The sequence below is a fragment of the Bombina bombina genome, chromosome 4 (assembly GCF_027579735.1).
Source record: "Bombina bombina isolate aBomBom1 chromosome 4, aBomBom1.pri, whole genome shotgun sequence".
Taxonomy (NCBI): domain Eukaryota; kingdom Metazoa; phylum Chordata; class Amphibia; order Anura; family Bombinatoridae; genus Bombina; species Bombina bombina.
In genome coordinates this window covers 565,288,223-565,309,824 of record NC_069502.1, presented here as the reverse complement: position 1 = coordinate 565,309,824, position 21,602 = coordinate 565,288,223, and the positions used below count along the sequence as shown (strand labels likewise).

The 21,602-nt window shown below is 41.9% G+C and overlaps 1 protein-coding gene across 2 annotated transcripts in view; it reads left to right on the top strand.

Annotated features, from left to right (window-relative positions):
• SRSF12 (serine and arginine rich splicing factor 12) overlaps window positions 1–21,602 on the top strand; it is an 81,049-nt gene that overhangs the window by 9,517 nt on the left and 49,930 nt on the right. For both annotated transcript variants that reach the window (XM_053710534.1, XM_053710533.1), the window contains exon 3: window positions 12,075–12,178. In XM_053710534.1, coding sequence (XP_053566509.1) covers window positions 12,075–12,178 — 104 coding nt within the window. The remainder of the gene's footprint in view (window positions 1–12,074; window positions 12,179–21,602) is intronic.

The window sequence follows — 21,602 nt, the reverse complement described above, 5'->3', positions numbered from 1 at the left end:
TAAAGGTGAAAATATTTAGTTGGATAACGTCCGTGCTGACCACTCCAATGGACCTAAATGATGATATCTCCATCTTATATTTTATGATGTCCTTGAAGATAACACACCTTTTTAGAACTATGTTCACTCAAAGTTTTACAAACGTATTGTAAAAGCGGCTCCTCCTACCCAAGTGTGTGTTAAAGTTTGTGGGAATAGAACTTTTATGGCGTTTTTATTTTTTTTAAAAAGGCAGTTTATCTGTTGACATGCTGGGAGCTTTAAATTTTAATGGAGCTGAAGTTTTTGCTGATGAAACTGCACTTTCTGGTGTGACGGCCTTCAATACATTTTAGGTGATTTCTACAGTACTTTGTCTATGAGTACCTTTAGTGTTTGTTATCCACAAGGACAAAAATAGTGTAGCTTGCAAGACAAGGAGGAGGTCTCCTCATTTGGGATACTATGGAGTTGTTGGCCCACCAGAATCCCACTGAAGATTTGACATAAAGCTGAGACAGGCTGTGACCCCCCCTTCTTAAAGGGAAGTTATATATTTACCAACTGTTTTGCTAACTTGCTGGTGCATTTTACATGAATCATGGGGGTTAACAGTTCCCCAAAAAACAGGGAGTCATGGCCTCTAGACTGTCTTCTTGCTTATTAAAGGGACGGTAAACACCTTGAGATTTTTATATAAAATTTTTAGTTATATATAATGAAACCATTTTTGCTTTATTTTTATTATTTTGCCCCTTTTTTTATGTAGCTATGAAAATTGAGCAATTTGTATTTTTTTGTGGCTAACCACACTACATAATAATTGTATTTAACGGATAATAAAAACTGATACTTTAAATTAACCTTATGACCATGGCTATCCTTGTCTGTGGACTAAAGCCCAGATTGGCTCCTCTAAATAAGGCAAATGGTGGGTGGGGTTTGGCTGTTAAAATAATTTCAATAAAAAGGATGTTTGTTTTAAATATGTTTAGACTTGGCTAATATGTTCTATAGCAACACAACAGAAATGTTTGTAAGTGCAAGGTGTTTACAGTCCCTTTTTTAATTTATTATCTATCAAATACTACTGATATATTGGCAGCTTCTTAACCTCTTAGATGCACATGATGGGATGGCACTTCCTCGTCACTTCATATATTCTGCAGTATGGATGACGAACACAGGTTCATCATCCAGGGGGTTCCCCTCCTGATCTGGATCCTGGGGTTTCCCCTCATTGCTGATGGTGAAAGACTGTAGCTCCTTTCTTCATCAATGTCTCTTCCCTGTAGGCCTTGTGATGTCCCAACCCGCACCCATCGTGACGTAGCAGAGCAGGGCTGCCAAAGCTTGCAGTGAGAGACGGCTAATCAGTTGGCTTGGGAAGTGGGCTTTGGAAGCTCCATGCCACTTACGATATTTGAAAGAGGAGGGCTCTTTCAAACGAGTGATAAGTAACAGGTGATTGCCATATAGACAGCAATTACCTGAATTGGCATTGAATTGCCCATTTTAGCTAGAGGGGCAAGTGGCCCCTTCATTTGGCAGGAAAAAGTCTACCCTTTCAAATGAGGGGTCACTAGCCCCTGTAAGTTGCAGGTGATCACCAGAAAAATTTCAAATACATACAGAAGCATTTAAATGTTGTTTCTCCAGAGGGGCTCAATTAGAGCTTCCTCCCCTAATCTCTCCTTGTGTGGACTAGAGGGTAAAGTTGCTCCTCATTTGAAATAAGGGGTCACTTGCCCCCCTAGGATGCAGTTGATCAGCATTGAAAACGGTGGTCACATGCCCACTAGAAACAAAGGGATTTCATGTTTTGACTAGATGGCTATAAGACTGCTCAAGTGAATGAGGGTTGCACTCGCCTCTAATTTTCAGACGGTCACCAGCATCAAGTAAACTGTGTTTGAGGAGGGGGAACTCCACCATCCCCCCCCCATAAACCAAGTGTGAAGCGCCAGTTTGAAAGAGGGGAGCCCCTTTTTCCAGAATGGGGTCTCACACCTGTCATTACTAGGTGATATTGCCATTGTTATGCCAATCAGTTACCCAATTTACTGTATGGGGCATAGTGACCACAAAGGTGCCACTATCCCCTAAAGACAACATTAACACAATACCCCTTTTAATAGCTGGGGATTTGCCATAGAATGAGCAATTGTATACTTGATGCCATTTACAGTCATCTGAGCTACAAAAGGAACCGTTGCACCCCCAACATATGCACTACCACAAAGCAAGTGATTTTTTTTTTTTTTTTTTTTTTTTTTTTTAAAGGAGCGGTCATGCTTCCCATAGTTATCTGCTGGCCACCTTAACAATGAAAACGTCAGAACCGTTGGCATATGGAACAATATCTGGGGTGGTGGCGAATCCCCTATGTTGGCCCCCCCACAATACATACATAAACTTGATACCCCTTATTTGAAAGTAGCAATCATTATTTTTTTTATTTTTCAAATCAGCGGGCCTGTGTCTACCTGCTGATTGTCACAATGTCAAATACCATTCAACTTTGGTTATATTTTTGGTTTCTAGTGCTTTTTAAGAGGCCTTTATTACCCCCTTATCATGACTTATCATAATACCCTGCGTTTGAAAGAGGGAGCTTTCACAATTTGGATAAAGGGTCAGCAATGAAGTGATTATTATAACAAGAATGATAACCTGGCAGTAACCACTTGCCCCATTAATAAAAAAATCGGTCTGGGAGGTGTGCTAAGCTGCGTAGGTAGTCCCCAATGATCTGATCGCTTGATTTGATTTTTCCAGCAAGTGCTTATATCGGAACTTTTGTTCTTATCAAAGCACTTGCAAACTCCCCCACCCCCTGGCATGAAGGGGTTAAACCACCCATCTGCTAATTCCACATTTTGTGTAATTTGTTTAAATTTTTTGTGATATTTGTATGGATAGATATTTTATACCTACTCATTTTCTGCATAAATTACAAGATGGGGAATAGTTAACATTTTTTTTATTTTATTTTTTTCTGATTTTCAATTAATTTTACTTGAACCATAAAGTATATAACCATACATTTTCCTGTTTTGGGAAGATGAACTGTTGCTAAATGTGGGACAGTAAACTTTGTGTTTGAAATATTTTAGGAAATAATGACTCCCATGCTATTTACTATGTGCACCACATCGAATAACGCACACACAAAAAAAAATTGCATTTAACATGGTGGCATTTTCTTGTTTCTGCAAACTAGAGTTTTCTAAATGCTTGATCTGCTAAAAAAAAATAAGTTTGTCAACCTTTGCACTAACCACTAAGATAATTATTTTCTTTTACTGAGACCACATTTCATATATTCTTGGGGTATGGTAGACATAGTTAAAGTCAGCTCTACAGCAGCAATGCACTACTAGGACCTAGCTGAACACATCTGGATTTCCAATAATCAGAGAAATATAAGCTTATCCAACAATCAACTGCAATCTCGCAGTAATGCATTGCTGCTCAGGATCTGACTTTAAAAGGGACTAAACACATTTCATGCACTTCCCTTGCTGCTCACGTGTAAACACATCAGCACTGGAATGCACTGAAAGTTAGATTTTGATATGGTTAACTCAAGACTAGATATACAGTATAAAGAAATTTAGAATTTGTACCGTAGGTAGTTTTCTGATGTTGCAGTTCTTTCTCATTACACATGTTAGTCTGTAAGAGGGTGTGTATTAGTGTGGGTTTTTTTTGTTGTTTTTTTTGTCCTTGCTACTAAACTTTCAATATATGAAGAATAAAAGGGTAAACCTGAAATGGCGTATTTTCTTTATAAATGGAAAGAGTCCACAGCTGCATTTATTACTTTTGGGAAATAAGAACCTGGCCACCAGGAGGCAAAGACACCCCAGCCAAAGGCTTAAATACTCCTCCCACTTCCCTCATCCCCTAGTTATTCTTTGCCTTTCGTCCCAGGAGGTTGGCAGAGAAGTGTCAGAAGTTTTCTCTTATGGAAGGTAGTACTCTTCGACATGGGACGGGAGTTTTAAGTAGTCCTGTCAGTCTCTCAGTGAGGGCTTGGATGAAAGTTAGAGTTCAGAGATGCATGGAGAGTCTTTCTGCGAAACGATCCCGACTCAGATTAACAACTCCACAAGCAATTGCGTAGGCGAACTTCGCTGATTTCTTCTCTCAAGTCCATGGCGGAGGCGATGCTACTATCGGTCACACTTGAAGGGCCGTGTTCCTGTTTCACAGCGTAGATTCCGGTAAGATCATTTCATTTTACTTCATGAATTTACTGTAACTAAACTGTTCCTCGAACTTACATGGAAAAATACAGGGTCTCAGTGGGACTCCTTTTTAGTATCTTGGAATCGAGTGTTAATATCTCCTGAAGGGGATTTTTGAACGGGGGGCTTAATCATGTATATGTGATTCAATCTGCTTATGTGTAGTATTAACTGGGCTCATGACTTTGGAACATAATGGCCTTTGGAAGTGACGCCACTTGGTTGGGCGTGCTTTTTTTTTTTTTTTTTGACTGTACGGTTCACCTGGTCTCCCATTTCCGCATTCCTGACTGTGGCAACGTAGATCTCTAGTCCGCTGGTGTCTGGTTCATAGGAGGTGGTGAGTGCCCTAGCCATGGGTGTCGTTTAAATTGTTTTCTATAGTCCATCTTTTGGTATTCTTTCTCCAGCTATGGAGGATTCTGATGAGATTGTTCAACTTTCTGATTTAGATTCTTCGTCCTTTGAAGAATGCGAATTGGCCCCGTTGACTCAGGTCACTCGGTTATGTTCTGTAGGACGTTCTAGAGCACCTTGTTGCTCGGGGATTCAAGGGACAGCTAAGCCATCTGCCTCGGGGGCCCTGTCCTCCGAGAGGCAAGTTCCCTACCGCTCCTTACTACTACACATGCGGGTAACCCCTCCTCCTCCCCGGAGGTTGTAGCACGTTTTCAATTTCACATACTTTTGGTGATGGTTCGTCTACAAAGTCCAGATGTTTATTTGTGATTGTGTTAGTGCCCTATTGTCCCAGATCTCCCGGCCATGGGAGGGCATGTGCAGTTCCCTGCGGGGGTAACTGTTCATGAGTTGTGCCTTTTTGTTACAGGCTGGCTCGCCTTCGTGTTCTACTGAGACACGTTTTTGAATTGTTAGGGGACCTTATCCTTAACGACTACGAGACTCCTCAGTCTTTTACTTCGAATGGTTCACCTCATTAGACATGAGGGGATGACGTAATCTCCTTTTTTAGTCTTGTTGAGATCTTTCCCAGTTTTGTGGAAGAACAGGGTTTCCGTTAGGCTGGTCCTGCGGGTATTTCTGTTCTTCCTAGGCGTTAACCTTCAGGTTGCCTCATTTAATTTTATCCGGTTAGGATGAATTTTTATTTTTTTATTTTTACTATTAGGTTTCCTTTGGGGACTTGCTCTCAAATTGATACTGTTTACTTCTGCGGAAGTTCGGGACACGTTTGTCCCATGTTTGTGTTTTTTTTTTTTTTTTTTTTTAATTCCTCCTTCCGAGGGTGGATTTGGGCACCTTGACAGCTATGACCCTGGTTGCAGACTGGTCCTGCTTGGGTTCAGATCTATCTCGCGGCATATTCAGACACATGGAGCCTGTTCTACCTGGCTGGTCAGGTTGAGGCGCCAAGTGCTCACATTTTTAGTTGTTTTTCTTATTTTATTTTACAAGTTTCAGCTATGTTTTCTTAAAGGGACACTGAACCCAATTTTTTTCTTTAGTGATTCAGAGCATGACATTTTAAGCAACTTTCTAATTTACTCCTATTAAATTTTCTTTATTCTCTTGATATCTTTATTTGAAATGCAAGTTTAGATGCCGGCCCATGTTTGAACAACCTAGGTTGTCCTTGCTGATTGGTAGATAAATTCATCCACCAAAGTGCTGTCCAGAGCCTGAACCAAGAAAAAAAATCTTAGATGCCTTTTTCAACTAAAGATAGCAAGAGAACGAAGAAATTGATAATAGGAGTAAATTAGAAAGTTGCTTAAAATTGCATGCTCTATCTGAACCACAAAAGAAAAAAATTGGTTTCAGTGTCCCTTTAAGCAGACTTGCGGGTTCGTGCGGCTCACGGGATTGTTTCAGTCCTTAATAGCCGTCTATCTGGTGACTGGGTCAGTGAATTTCCGCTGCGTCACTCTGTGTTGCTTCCGATATCTTCGGGACCTAGAGTATTTCTTCCCAAGTGGTTGGAAGGTGGAGGTTTTTAGTGCCTCTTTTCTGCCATTCTTGCCTTTCGGAGGCTCTGGGAATTGTCCTTCTTGGGACTTGTTCCTTTAGTTCTCTTTTCCATTGAGACCTTTTTGGACTGTCCGTTTCTCCTTGTGGATCGGGTCACCTTCTGGGGACCTGGATTTTCCTTCGGGAGTTGGTGGTTCCCTTTTAGGGACATTAGACAGTGTGGTGTCTCTGGGCTCCGTTTAGGGGTCCCTTCCTGGAGTTGGGAATGCTTTGCATCTCCTCCTTGGGTAGAAGTGGTCCTAGTGGCCTTTCTACTCCGATGGTTCAGGTGTTGCCGTCTATTGTGGCATCGCTACCCTTGTTTTCTGTCCTCTGATTTCGTATCTGAGGTGATATGGAGACTTGCTATGTGCTGTTCGGGTGACTTGTCCTCACTGTTCCCCTTGTTCTTGGAGTTTGTGGTGGTGTTTGGTTATATGGCCTTGTGAGGCTTTAGCTCTTTGAGTGGGCTCCTGCAAGGGGTGGTCTCTTCCCTCTGGGTCAGGACTTGCAAGGGATTCTTGCTCTTGTTATCCGGAATAATCTGGGTTTTACCCTGTGGGTCTGTTTTCTATATCAAACAGGATATTTAAGTTCCTGGAATGTTTATTATAATTTGTGGGACTCTGGCCTTCCTGTCCTGGTTTTTCTGGTTGTTGAGTGTTTCACTTGGCGTTGTCACTTGTGGATCCCGCTGTGGGTTGTTACCAGACCTTTATGATCATAGGGCTGGTTCGGGGTGCTCGTTTCCAGGGTACTTGGGCTTTGCCTTTGTTCTGACTGTTCTGTTTTAAAACTTGGCCAGATTTCTGGAGAGCCTGGGACTCTTTGGGGCTTGCTTGTGCTGGACAATGCGGTTCCCTTGGGACAGCCAACTGATGTAACCTTTAATAGCACTTTAAGAAACGGCATCTGTACTCGACTCTTTTGCATAGTGAACTTCAAGTTTTGTTGATTCTGGGATAGATAATCAAAAATGTTTTATCAAATCTTCCCCCCCGAGTACAAAGACCAGGTAGTCAATATATCGACCATAATTTATGATGTTTTTCCCTGAAGGGGTTATCACCAAAGACCCAGGACAGCTCCCACCAACCAAGATAAAGGTTGGCATATGTTGGGGCAGATTTTGCCCCCATGGCTGTCCCCTGTCTTTGGCAATAATAACCTCCCTCAAACATGAAAAAATTGTGGGTTAATAAAAATTCAATAGATTTCAATATGAATTCCTTGTTATTTTCATCATAATCAGTATACAATTCCAAGCATGATAATATAAGTGAGGATATAGAGTACTGAATAAAACGTATATATGCATCATATATTTTGCATCCTGTATTTTTCATTCTCTTTTTGTGTCTATTAATCACATATTTTGAAGTCAAGGGTTCTACTTTTGATCATATATATAAACTTGTGGATGTGTCTTTAAGATCCCACATGCATTTAGTTATTTCAAATTTATAGTATATAAGAATAAGAAACTAAGTAAGATCACACAAAAAAGATAGTGACATAAGGTAAACCTTTCATTTATATACATATTGAGGTTGTGTTTATTAAAGCCCCATATGCATTTAGTGATAACATTGTTACAACTTATAAGAGTAAAATTAAATTGAACTTCAAAAATGTGATATCCAAATATGTTAATTTCCTAGTGATACACAACAGATAGGAGTGTGTTTACACCCTTTATTAAAGGGACACTGTAGCCAAAAAAAATTGTTTTGTGATTCAGATAGAGCATGCAATTTTAATCAACTTTCTAATTTACTCCTATTATCAAATTGTCTTCATTTTCTTGTTATGTTTATTTGAAAAGCAAGAATGTAAGTTTAGATGCCGGCCCATTTTAGGTGAACAACCTTGGTTGTCCTTGCTGATTGGACAGCACCTTAAAACAAGTGCTGTCCATGGTTCTGAACCCACAATTTGCTGGCTCCTTAGCTGAGATGCCTTCTTTTCAAATAAAGATTGCAAGAGAATGAAGAAAAATTGATAATAGAAGTAAATTAGAAAGTTGCTTACAATTACATGCTCTATCTGAATCATGAAATAATTTTTTTTTGGCTACAGTGTCCCTTTAAGGGGGTGTGTCAATAGGAAGTTAAGGGTCATTGACAAAGTGAATAACTAACGAAACGCGTTTGAACTCTATTCCTTGACAGAATTTTTTTCCTTTTATTAAAAAGGAAGATCCAATGGCACTACTTGCAAATTAAAAACTTCCTATAGCTCAGATTTGATGATAGAATGGGGTAATTTTGAATATACAAGGAGCTAAAGGGTGCTGTGTATAAGACAAACTTGGAAAAAAAACTTTAGAGATCAGTGATATTATACACTGCGGTTCAAATAATATTAAACAGTAAGACCAAGTATTATCAAGGAACTCAACAAACATATCTGGTCAGCCACACTTAAAACTTTCAAGTTGTGATAGGTATTCAACAGATACTTATTTGTCCCTCTAGGCAACCACGTTAACTCTATTAAAAGTTATATTTGAAACTCCTATTTCGACCTGTCCATTTCTTATGAGATTGGCAATTGTGTAAAAGCTGTAAATTACAGTTAGAGATCTCATTGAAGATCACACTATTTTCTCATTGAACTTCCTGAGTGCTATATGTATATACTTCCATTAGGAGGTTATTTACCCCTAATAAAAAAACAAATTCTCCATATTTTCCTTTTATGTGTATCTTGAATAAAGAGCTTTTTTTTTTTTAAGGCTACTTGTGTTTGTCCACTCACCCAGACCTATTTTGCTGTGTGCGAGCATATGGATGACGTGGAATGTGTATTGGGGGTTTGGTGAAGTTCCCCGTGAACCCTGAGCACTGGACCGGAAACCAAGTGCAAACATGCAGTTCCCCTAGTGTGCGCTGAGGAGAAGACGCGGTGAGACAAGCTATTCAGCGCAAAGCACAGGTGAGAGTGAGATCGTTCTACTGCTGAGCACTTACCGAGGATTTGTACCACTGATGTAACCTGATGGTGGGTTTTCCGTGCCTAGCAAGCGGAAGGTTTTCAGTTGTACAGCTGTAGCTCTCTTGCGCCTTGAATGTTTGTTCGTAAGCTGGCTTTTATTAAGGGGTTCTTTCCGTGTTCGTCAGTGGCGTGGCCTTGAGTTCTCTTGGTTTGGCCTACGGCTTCCTGTCTTATGGGCAGGTGCTTTATCAATGCCGTCTTCTTCATTATTTTTTTTTTTTTTTAGGGGGCTAGTTGTCCTTTTGGAGGTATGTTTCCTATTTTGGGCTTCTCCTGTGTATGGGAGGTTGGAATCAATGTTTTATATGGTTTAGGGAACAGTCTGCTCTTTGAGTTGTTCGTTTCCATCTGGGGAGACTTTGGTTGGGTGGTTTTGCTAGATCTCATTGGGTCTAAAACCTGTTAGACTGTCTCTAAGGAGGAGCTTTTGGGTTGGAACCCGAGCTCTGTTGGAGTGGCTGTGTCCATTCTTCCGCCATCTTGGGGGCTGGTCTTGGGGTCTCTTGTTCCCCTGCTTTCATATCTGCCGTTGCTTGGGCTGGTCCGGCTATGTGTTGGGTCTGTTGCCCATCCTCAGGTCTTGGTGGTGCCAGTGGGCCTTTTTTGAGGTTCTGTGCTTCTCCCCTTTTTGACGATCTGTGAGTAGGTCTGGCAGCTTGTATTGCCTGGAGTGTGCCCTCTGTCTTGGTGGTTTGGCACTCTGATATATTGTTTGGCCGCTCCTTCCTTATGGATAGTATTTTCCTCTGTGTCTTCCTACGGATGGCAGCGTGTTACTGGACTCTGATGTTTACCTTCTGGGTTTGCTCAGTATTTAGAGTTCTGACGGTTTGAGGAATTCGTCTTCAGCTGTCTTTTTTTGGTGCTGATGCACAATGTTTGGGAGATGTCTTTGTGGGTTTGGCTTACTTTTAAAGGGGTTTTTCCCTTTATGGCAGGGGTGTCCAAACTTTGCTCTCCAGAGGTTTTGGAACTACATTTCCCATGATGCTCAGCTAGATAAAATGCTGGCTGAGCATCATCGGAAATGTAGTTCAAAAACCTCTGGAGAGCAAAGTTTGGACACCCCTGCTTTATGGGAACTTGCTGTACCTTTTGGGTATCACTGTAGTTCCTCCTTGTCCTCTCCCTTTTGGGGACTTTGGCTGTTACTACTGGTGCTAGTAAGGGTTGTGTGGGGACCGACTGCTGGGCGACTGTCTCTCCTGGAGGAGTGTTGGCTCAGTGAGTCTGCTTTTGCAGTCTCTAGTTAGGCCTTGGACTATCTGCGGGTCAGTGTCCTTGGGGCCTTTTTTCCTTTCTCGTTTCCCGGTCAAAGCAGGGTTTGGTTGGGGGTGTGTTTTTTTTTTTTTTTTGTTTTTTTTCAGGCCTGGTGCCCTCAGAATGAGCCGCCTATTGTACCCTCCCGTTTTCGCATTGTGTCCTCTATATAGCTTGGGTATTTTCCCAAAAGTAATGAATGCAACTGTGGACTCTTTCCATTTATGAAGAATAACTTAAATTATGCTTATTTTTTATTCTTTTGGCACCTTTTCACCCTGGTATTTCTTCTCTGTTCCTTGTTCCTCAGCAGAGTGACTGGGGGATGAGGCAAGTTGGAGTATTTAAGCCTTTGGCTGGGGTATCTTTGCCTCCTCCTGGTGGCCGGGTTCTTATTTCCCAAAAGGTAATGAATGCAGCTGTGGACTCTTCATCTGAAGAAAAGAACATTATCAGGTAAGCATAATTTAAGGTTTTTTTTTTTATTTTTACTATTGATAAACATGGCTCTAGTATTTTTGGTATTAGAGTGCATCAGCAAAGAACTAATGTGCCAGTGAAAGCACCATTTAATTTAGCAATGCTTTACAACTGTATTTAATGTACTATAGTAGAGTATTATTCTTTCATTCTTGTTTGACATGAAACGCCTCTTTTGTGTGGGAGTTTTGTTGTTTGTTTTTTTTGCTATACCATAGAGGCCAAAAAGCAAATGTAACCCAGGTTTTCATAATGCAGCACATTGCTTAAATGGACAGTCAACACCATAATAATTGTTGTTTAAAAAGATAGATAAACCCTTTTATTACACATTCCCTAATTTTGCATAACCAACAGTTAAATTAATATATACTTTTTACCTTGTATCTAAACCTATGCAGATTTGCCCCCTTATTTCAGTTCTTTTAATAGACTTGCCAATCAGTGCTGACTCCGAAGTAACTTTACATGCCTGAGCTCAATGTTATCTATGACACACACACTTCTAGTGGTGAAAAACTGTAAAAATGCATTCAGATTAGAGTCAGCCTTTAAGGTCTAATATAGCTCTGTGTAATCTGTTGGTGCTCTACAAATAACCGATAATAATAATAAAATTATCATATGAGCGTACCTAGGTTTAACTTTCAACTAAGAATACCAAGATAACAAAGCAAAAATGTTGATAAGAGTAAATTGAAAAGATGTTTAAAATTACATGCACTATTTGAATCATGAAAGCTTTTTTTTTTTTTTTTTTTTTTTTTTTGGGGGGGACTTGACTGTCCATTTTTTAAATTTAAAATTTAATTTAAACCTACATACTACATGCACTTCTTAAATAAATAGCAGAAGATCTTTAATTTCTAATTAAGATAATTAGTGAGGATATGATACTCTGGTATTATCAAAATGTGTTTGTTTTGTCACTGAAAAAAGGAATTTGAGTTTATGGAAAGGGCACTGCTGCTTTAAATGGGCCCTATTTTATTTTTTTCCTTACTTTTTGCTTATCTGTTAAGCAGTCAGTGATTTTACGAATTTTGCTTCAGTACCTAGTACATAAAAAAAAAATAAAAAAAAAATGGTTCATTAAATCCATTATACAGTTTAACAGTCTCCTTAACGGACAGTCAGGTTTGAAGATGTTCGTGATGCCGAAGATGCCCTTTACAACCTCAATAGAAAATGGGTTTGTGGTCGACAGATTGAAATACAGTTTGCTCAGGGTGACAGAAAAAGTAAGTAAATTATCATCCTCCTTTGCATGTATAAAAATAGATTTTCTTTATTTCTTACTCTTCATTCATTACTAGTTTTATATCTATTTACTTCCTCATTGAAGTATACTTGAATGCATACTTTGTTATTTTTATTTTTTTTAATAGCTTAACCCCTTAAGTGTGAAAGATGACACATGGTTGTCAATGTACACAATGTATTTAGTGAGGCTGAGGACCGTGTCATCCAGGGTGGGGCTGCTTTCAGGGCTCATTGCAGCCTCCCTGCACTTGCCCCTGCATCCCTGGTGGTCTAGTGCTCAGTCGTTATGGGGTTGGGGGACCAGGGATGCCAGGCAGGACCAGAGGGCTTAAGGGAGCTGGAACCAGGGGTTGGTACTTAAACCCGCTTTCTCTACTCAGTTAACAGCGACTGTGTCCTGGGCTGTTACTGCACATGCCTTGCCAACAGCAGCAAATGAGACATTACAGAAATTACTTATAGAGGTCACCACAGGCTTGCAATCACAGGGACATGGTGTCTCTGATTGCATGCTTGTCACTGGAGTCTCTCCGTTACATGATACACATTGAGATTAGTGTGTATTCCATGCTGCTGCTGGATGCCTGCATGTGAGGCTATCCAGCAGCAGTGCAGTGACAGTCAAATATGTAGAGAGGGAGGGACAGGGATGGACAAATTGCTATTTAAAAAAAATAATGTTTTAAATTGTTTGAGTTTACTAGTCTTAAAGCCCGTCCATCCAGTTATCCCTCTAATCCCTCCTATCCCTCTATCTTAATTTCTCTTGTAAGGTGTATCCAGTCCACGGATCATCCATTACTTGTGGAATATTCTCCTTCCCAACAGGAAGTTGCAAGAGGATCACCCACAGCAGAGCTGCTATATAGCTACTCCCCTAACTGCCATATCCAGTCATTCTCTTGCAACTCTCGACAAGCATGGAGGTAGTAAGAGAGAAGTGGTGAAACGTAGTTGTTTTTTCTTCAATCAAAAGTTTATTTTTAAATGGTACCGGAGTTGTACTAGTTGTACTATTGTCCCAGGCAGAAATAGAAGAAGAATCTGCCTGTGATTTCTATGATCTTAGCAGGTTGTAACCAAGATCCATTGCTGTTCTCACACATAACTGAAGAGAGAGGTAACTTCAGCTGGGGAATGGCGTGCAGGTTATCCTGCTATGAGGTATGTGCAGCTAAAAAAAATTTCTAGAGATGAAAATGCTAGAAAATGCTGCCGATACCAGATTTAAGTAAGGTAAGCCTGATTACAGTGATTTAATAGCGACTGGTATCATGCTTACTTTCAGAGGTAAAACTCTTATAAATTTGCAATATAAAATGTTTGCTGGAAATGTTTAAGCTTTTTTCTCCAACATAGGTGTGTCCGGTCCACGGCGTCATCCTTACTTGTGGGATATTCTCTTCCCCAACAGGAAATGGCAAAGAGCCCAGCAAAGCTGGTCACATGATCCCTCCTAGGCTCCGCCTACCCCAGTCATTCTCTTTGCCGTTGTACAGGCAACATCTCCACGGAGATGGCTTAGAGTTTTTTAGTGTTTAACTGTAGTTTTTATTATTCAATCAAGAGTTTGTTATTTTAAAATAGTGCTGGTATGTACTATTTACTCAGAAACAGAAAAGAGATGAAGATTTCTGTTTGTATGAGGAAAATGATTTTAGCAACCGTTACTAAAATCCATGGCTGTTCCACACAGGACTGTTGAGAGCAATTAACTTCAGTTGGGGGAACAGTGAGCAGTCTCTTGCTGCTTGAGGTATGACACATTCTAACAAGACGATGTAATGCTGGAAGCTGTCATTTTCCCTATGGGATCCGGTAAGCCATGTTTATTCAGAAAGTAAATAAGGGCTTCACAAGGGCTTATTAAGACTGTAGACTTTTTCTGGGCTAAATCGATTCATTATTAACACATATTTAGCCTTGAGGAATCATTTAATCTGGGTATTTTGATAAGATTATATCGGCAGGCACTGTTTTAGACACCTTATTCTTTAGGGGCTTTCCCAAATCATAGGCAGAGCCTCATTTTCGCGCCGGTGTTGCGCACTTGTTTTTGAGAGGCATGACATGCAGTCGCATGTGTGAGGAGCTCTGATACATAGAAAAGACTTTCTGAAGGCGTCATTTGGTATCGTATTCCCCTTTGGGCTTGGTTGGGTCTCAGCAAAGCAGATACCAGGGACTGTAAAGGGGTTAAAGTTAAAAACGGCTCCGGTTCCGTTATTTTAAGGGTTAAAGCTTCCAAATTTGGTGTGCAATACTTTTAAGGCTTTAAGACACTGTGGTGAAATTTTGGTGAATTTTGAACAATTCCTTCATATTTTTTCGCAATTGCAGTAATAAAGTGTGTTCAGTTTAAAATTTAAAGTGACAGTAACGGTTTTATTTTAAAACGTTTTTTGTACTTTGTTATCAAGTTTATGCCTGTTTAACATGTCTGAACTACCAGATAGACTGTGTTCTGAATGTGGGGAAGCCAGAGTTCCTTCTCATTTAAATAAATGTGATTTATGTGACAATGACAATGATGCCCAAGATGATTCCTCAAGTGAGGGGAGTAAGCATGGTACTGCATCATTCCCTCCTTCGTCTACACGAGTCTTGCCCACTCAGGAGGCCCCTAGTACATCTAGCGCGCCAATACTCCTTACTATGCAACAATTAACGGCTGTAATGGATAATTCTGTCAAAAACATTTTAGCCAAAATGCACACTTATCAGCGTAAGCGCGACTGCTCTGTTTTAGATACTGAAGAGCATGACGACGCTGATAATAATGGTTCTGAAGGGCCCCTAAACCAGTCTGATGGGGCTAGGGAGGTTTTGTCTGAGGGAGAAATTACTGATTCAGGGAACATTTCTCAACAAGCTGAACCTGATGTGATTACGTTTAAATTTAAGTTGGAACATCTCCGCATTCTGCTTAAGGAGGTATTATCCACTCTGGATGATTGTGACAAGTTGGTCATCCCAGAGAAACTATGTAAAATGGACAAGTTCCTAGAGGTCCCGGGGCTCCCAGAAGCTTTTCCTATACCCAAGCGGGTGGCGGACATTGTAAATAAAGAATGGGAAAGGCCCGGTATTCCTTTCGTCCCTCCCCCCATATTTAAAAAATTGTTTCCTATGGTCGACCCCAGAAAGGACTTATGGCAGACAGTCCCCAAGGTCGAGGGAGCGGTTTCCACTTTAAACAAACGCACCACTATACCCATAGAAGATAGTTGTGCTTTCAAAGATCCTATGGATAAAAAATTAGAGGTTTACTTAAAAAGATGTTTGTTCAGCAGGGTTACCTTCTACAACCAATTTCATGCATTGTCCCTGTCGCTACAGCCGCGTGTTTCTGGTTCGATGAGCTGGTAAAGGCGGTCGATAGTGATTCTCCTCCTTATGAGGAGATTATGGACAGAATCAATGCTCTCAAATTGGCTAATTCTTTCACCTTAGACGCCACTTTGCAATTGGCTAGGTTAGCGGCTAAGAATTCTGGGTTTGCTATTGTGGCGCGCAGAGCGCTTTGGTTGAAATCTTGGTCAGCTGATGCGTCTTCCAAGAACAAGCTACTTAACATTCCTTTCAAGGGGAAAACGCTGTTTGGCCCTGACTTGAAAGAGATTATCTCTGATATCACTGGGGGTAAGGGCCACGCCCTTCCTCAGGATCGGCCTTTCAAGGCCAAAAATAAACCTAATTTTCGTCCCTTTCGTAGAAACGGACCAGCCCAAAGTGCTACGTCCTCTAAGCAAGAGGGTAATACTTCTCAAGCCAAGCCAGCTTGGAGACCAATGCAAGGCTGGAACAAGGGAAAGCAGGCCAAGAAACCTGCCACTGCTACCAAGACAGCATGAAATGTTGGCCCCCGATCCGGGACCGGATCTGGTGGGGGGCAGACTCTCTCTCTTCGCTCAGGCTTGGGCAAGAGATGTTCTGGATCCTTGGGCGCTAGAAATAGTCTCCCAAGGTTATTTTCTGGAGTTCAAGGGGCTTCCCCCAAGGGGGAGGTTCCACAGGTCTCAGTTGTCTTCAGACCACATAAAAAGACAGGCATTCTTACATTGTGTAGAAGACCTGTTAAAAATGGGAGTGATTCATCCTGTTCCATTAGGAGAACAAGGGATGGGGTTCTACTCCAATCTGTTCATAGTTCCCAAAAAAGAGGGAACGTTCAGACCAATCTTAGATCTCAAGATCTTAAACAAGTTTCTCAAGGTTCCATCGTTCAAGATGGAAACCATTCGAACAATTCTTCCTTCCATCCAGGAAGGTCAATTCATGACCACGGTGGATTTAAAGGATGCGTATCTACATATTCCTATCCACAAGGAACATCATCGGTTCCTAAGGTTCGCATTCCTGGACAAGCATTACCAGTTCGTGGCGCTTCCTTTCGGATTAGCCACTGCTCCAAGGATTTTCACAAAGGTACTAGGGTCCCTTCTAGCTGTGCTAAGACCAAGGGGCATTGCCGTAGTACCTTACTTGGACGACATTCTGATTCAAGCGTCGTCCCTTCCTCAAGCAAAGGCTCACACGGACATTGTCCTGGCCTTTCTCAGATCTCACGGATGGAAAGTGAACGTGGAAAAGAGTTCTCTATCTCCGTCAACAAGGGTTCCCTTCTTGGGAACAATAATAGACTCCTTAGAAATGAGGATTTTTCTGACAGAAGCCAGAAAAACAAAACTTCTAGACTCTTGTCGGATACTTCATTCCGTTCCTCTTCCTTCCATAGCGCAGTGCATGGAAGTGATAGGTTTGATGGTAGCGGCAATGGACATAGTTCCTTTTGCGCGCATTCATCTAAGACCATTACAACTGTGCATGCTCAGTCAGTGGAATGGGGACTATACAGACTTGTCTCCGAAGATACAAGTAAATCAGAGGACCAGAGACTCACTCCGTTGGTGGCTGTCCCTGGACAACCTGTCACAAGGGATGACCTTCCGCAGACCAGAGTGGGTCATTGTCACGACCGACGCCAGTCTGATGGGCTGGGGCGCGGTCTGGGGATCCCTGAAAGCTCAGGGTCTTTGGTCTCGGGAAGAATCTCTTCTACCGATAAATATTCTGGAACTGAGAGCGATATTCAATGCTCTCAAGGCTTGGCCTCAGCTAGCGAGGGCCAAGTTCATACGGTTTCAATCAGACAACATGACAACTGTTGCGTACATCAACCATCAGGGGGGAACAAGGAGTTCCCTAGCGATGGAAGAAGTGACCAAAATCATTCTATGGGCGGAGTCTCACTCCTGCCACCTGTCTGCTATCCACATCCCAGGAGTGGAAAATTGGGAAGCGGATTTTCTGAGTCGTCAGACATTGCATCCGGGGGAGTGGGAACTCCATCCGGAAATCTTTGCCCAAGTCACTCAACTGTGGGGCATTCCAGACATGGATCTGATGGCCTCTCGTCAGAACTTCAAAGTTCCTTGCTACGGGTCCAGATCCAGGGATCCCAAGGCGGCTCTAGTGGATGCACTAGTAGCACCTTGGACCTTCAAACTAGCTTATGTGTTCCTGCCGTTTCCTCTCATCCCCAGGCTGGTAGCCAGGATCAATCAGGAGAGGGCGTCGGTGATCTTGATAGCTCCTGCGTGGCCACGCAGGACTTGGTATGCAGATCTGGTGAATATGTCATCGGCTCCACCATGGAGGCTACCTTTGAGACGAGACCTTCTTGTTCAGGGTCCGTTCGAACATCCGAATCTGGTCTCACTCCAGCTGACTGCTTGGAGATTGAACGCTTGATCTTATCGAAGCGAGGGTTCTCAGATTCTGTTATCGATACTCTTGTTCAGGCCAGAAAGCCTGTAACTAGAAAGATTTACCACAAAATTTGGAAAAAATATATCTGTTGGTGTGAATCTAAAGGATTCCCTTGGGACAAGGTTAAGATTCCTAAGATTCTATCCTTCCTTCAAGAAGGATTGGAAAAAGGATTATCTGCAAGTTCCCTGAAGGGACAGATTTCTGCCTTGTCTGTGTTACTTCACAAAAAGCTGGCAGCTGTGCCAGATGTTCAAGCCTTTGTTCAGGCTCTGGTCAGAATCAAGCCTGTTTACAAACCTTTGACTCCTCCTTGGAGTCTCAACTTAGTTCTTTCAGTTCTTCAGGGGGTTCCGTTTGAACCCTTACATTCCGTTGATATTAAGTTATTATCTTGGAAAGTTTTGTTTTTGGTTGCAATTTCTTCTGCTCGAAGAGTTTCAGAATTATCTGCTCTGCAGTGTTCTCCTCCTTATCTGGTGTTCCATGCAGATAAGGTGGTTTTACGTACTAAACCTGGTTTTCTTCCAAAAGTTGTTTCTAACAAAAACATTAACCAGGAGATTATCGTACCTTCTCTGTGTCCGAAACCAGTTTCGAAGAAGGAACGTTTGTTGCACAACTTGGATGTTGTTAGCGCTCTAAAATTCTATTTAGATGCTACAAAGGATTTTAGACAAACATCTTCCTTGTTTGTGGTTTGTTCCGGTAAAAGGAGAGGTCAAAAAGCAACTTCTACCTCTCTCTCTTTTTGGATTAAAAGCATCATCAGATTGGCTTACGAGACTGCCGGACGGCAGCCTCCCGAAAGAATCACAGCTCATTCCACTAGGGCTGTGGCTTCCACATGGGCCTTCAAGAACGAGGCTTCTGTTGATCAGATATGTAGGGCAGCGACTTGGTCTTCACTGCACACTTTTACCAAATTTTACAAGTTTGATACTTTTGCTTCTTCTGAGGCTATTTTTGGGAGAAAGGTTTTGCAAGCCGTGGTGCCTTCCATTTAGGTGACCTGATTTGCTCCCTCCCTTCATCCGTGTCCTAAAGCTTTGGTATTGGTTCCCACAAGTAAGGATGACGCCGTGGACCGGACACACCTATGTTGGAGAAAACAGAATTTATGTTTACCTGATAAATTACTTTCTCCAACGGTGTGTCCGGTCCACGGCCCGCCCTGGTTTTTTAATCAGGTCTGATAATTTATTTTCTTTAACTACAGTCACCACGGTATCATATGGTTTCTCCTATGCAAATATTCCTCCTTAACGTCGGTCGAATGACTGGGGTAGGCGGAGCCTAGGAGGGATCATGTGACCAGCTTTGCTGGGCTCTTTGCCATTTCCTGTTGGGGAAGAGAATATCCCACAAGTAAGGATGACGCCGTGGACCGGACACACCGTTGGAGAAAGTAATTTATCAGGTAAACATAAATTCTGTTTTTATATAATTTGGTGATAAAACTTTATTGGGGCCTAGTTTTTCCACATGGCTGGCTTAAATTTGCCTAGAAACAGTTTCCTGAGGCTTTCCACTGTTTTAACATGAGTGGGAGGGGCCTATTTTAGCTCTTTATTGCGCAGTAACTTTTACAGACTGAGTCATCCAGCTTCCTCCAGGAGTCCCCTGAATGCTGTAGGACCTCTCTGAAGGGCTCTTAGGCTTTCCAAAATCGTTTGTTGGGGAAGGTAGGGCACCAGCAGAGCTGGGGCAGTTTGTTGTGACTGTTAAAAAAACATCTATCGTTTTTTTTTTTATCAGTTTTTTTTTTAACCAAGGGGTTAATCATCCATTTGCAAGTTGGTGCATTGCTCTGTTAGCTTATTATACACACTGTAAAAATGTGTTTCTCTTAAAGGTACAGTACCGTTTTTATTTTTTGCTTGTTAACTTGATTTAAAGTGTTTTCCAAGCTTGCTGGTCTCATTGCTAGTCTGTACAAACATGTCTGACATAGAGAAAACTCCTTGTTCATTATGTTTAGAAGCCATGGTGGAACCCCCTCTTAGAATGTGTACCTAATGTACTGATTTCACTTTAAGTAATAAAGACCATATTCTGTCTTTAAAAAAAATGTATCACCAGAGGAATCTGACGAGGGGGAAGTTATGCCGACTAACTCGCCCCACGTGTCAGACCCTTTGACTCCCGCTCATGGGACTCACGCTCTAATGGCGCCAAGTACATCCAGTGCGCCCATAGCGTTTACTTTACAAGACATGGCGGCGGTCATGGATAATACACTGTCGGCGGTATTATCCAGACTACCTGGGTTTAGAGGAAAGCAAGACAGCTCTGGAGTTAGAAGAAATACAGAGCATACGGACGCTTTAAGAGCTATGTCTGATAATCCCTCACAATATGCAGAAGCTGAGGAAGGAGAGCTTCTTTCTGTGGGTGATGTTTCTGACTCAGGGAAGAGGATTCAACCTGATTCTGATATGTCTACATTTAAATTTAAGCTTGAACACCTCCGCGTATTGCTCAGGGAGGTTTTAGCTGCTCTGAATGACTGTGATACAATTGCAGTGCCAGAGAAATTGTGTAGATTGGATAAATACTATGCAGTGCCGGTGTGCACTGATGTTTTTCCAATACCTAAAAGGTTTACAGAAATTATTTCTAAGGAATGGGATAGACCAGGTGTGCCGTTCTCTCCCCTCCTATTTTTAAGAAAATGTTTCCAATAGATGCCACCACACGGGACTTATGGCAGACAGTCCCTAAGGTGGAGGGAGCAGTTTCTACCCTAGCTAAGCGTACTACTATCCCTGTCGAGGACAGTTGTGCTTTCTCAGATCCAATGGATAAAAAGTTAGAGGGTTACCTTAAGAAAATGTTTATTCAACAAGGTTTTATTCTACAGCCCCTTGCATGCATTGCCCCAGTCACTGCTGCTGCGGCTTTCTGGTTTGAGTCTCTGGAAGAGGCTTTACAGGTAGAGACCCCATTGGATGACATACTTGACGAGCTTAGAGCACTTAAGCTAGCCAATTCTTTTGTTTCTGATGCCTTTGTTCATTTGACTAAACTAATGGCTAAGAATTCTGGTTTTGCTATTCAAGCGCGCAGGGCGCTATGGCTTAAATCATGGTCAGCTGACATTACTTCAAAGTCTAAGCTGCTTAACATTCCCTTCAAGGGGCAAACCCTATTCGGGCCTGGTTTGAAGGAGATCATTTCTGATATCACTGGAGGAAAAGGTCATGCCCTTCCTCAGGATAGGTCCAAGTCAAGGGCCAAACAGACTAATTTTCGTGCCTTTCGAAACTTCAAGGCGAGTGCGGCATCAACTTCCTCTAATACAAAACAAGAGGAAACCTTTGCTCAGTCCAAGTCGGTCTGGAAACCCAACCAGACCTGGAACAAAGGCAAGCAGGCCAAGAAACCTGCTGTTGCCTCTAAGACAGCATGAAAGATCGGCCCCCTATCCGGTAACGGATCTAGTAGGGGGCAGACTTTTGCTCTTTGCCCAGGCTTGGGCAAGAGATGTCCAGGATCCCTGGGCATTGGAAATTATATCCCAGGGATATCTTCTGGACTTCAAAGCTTCCCCCCCAAAAGGGAGATTTCACCTTTCACAATTATCTGCAAACCAGATAAAGAGAGAGGCATTCTTACACTGTGTTTAAG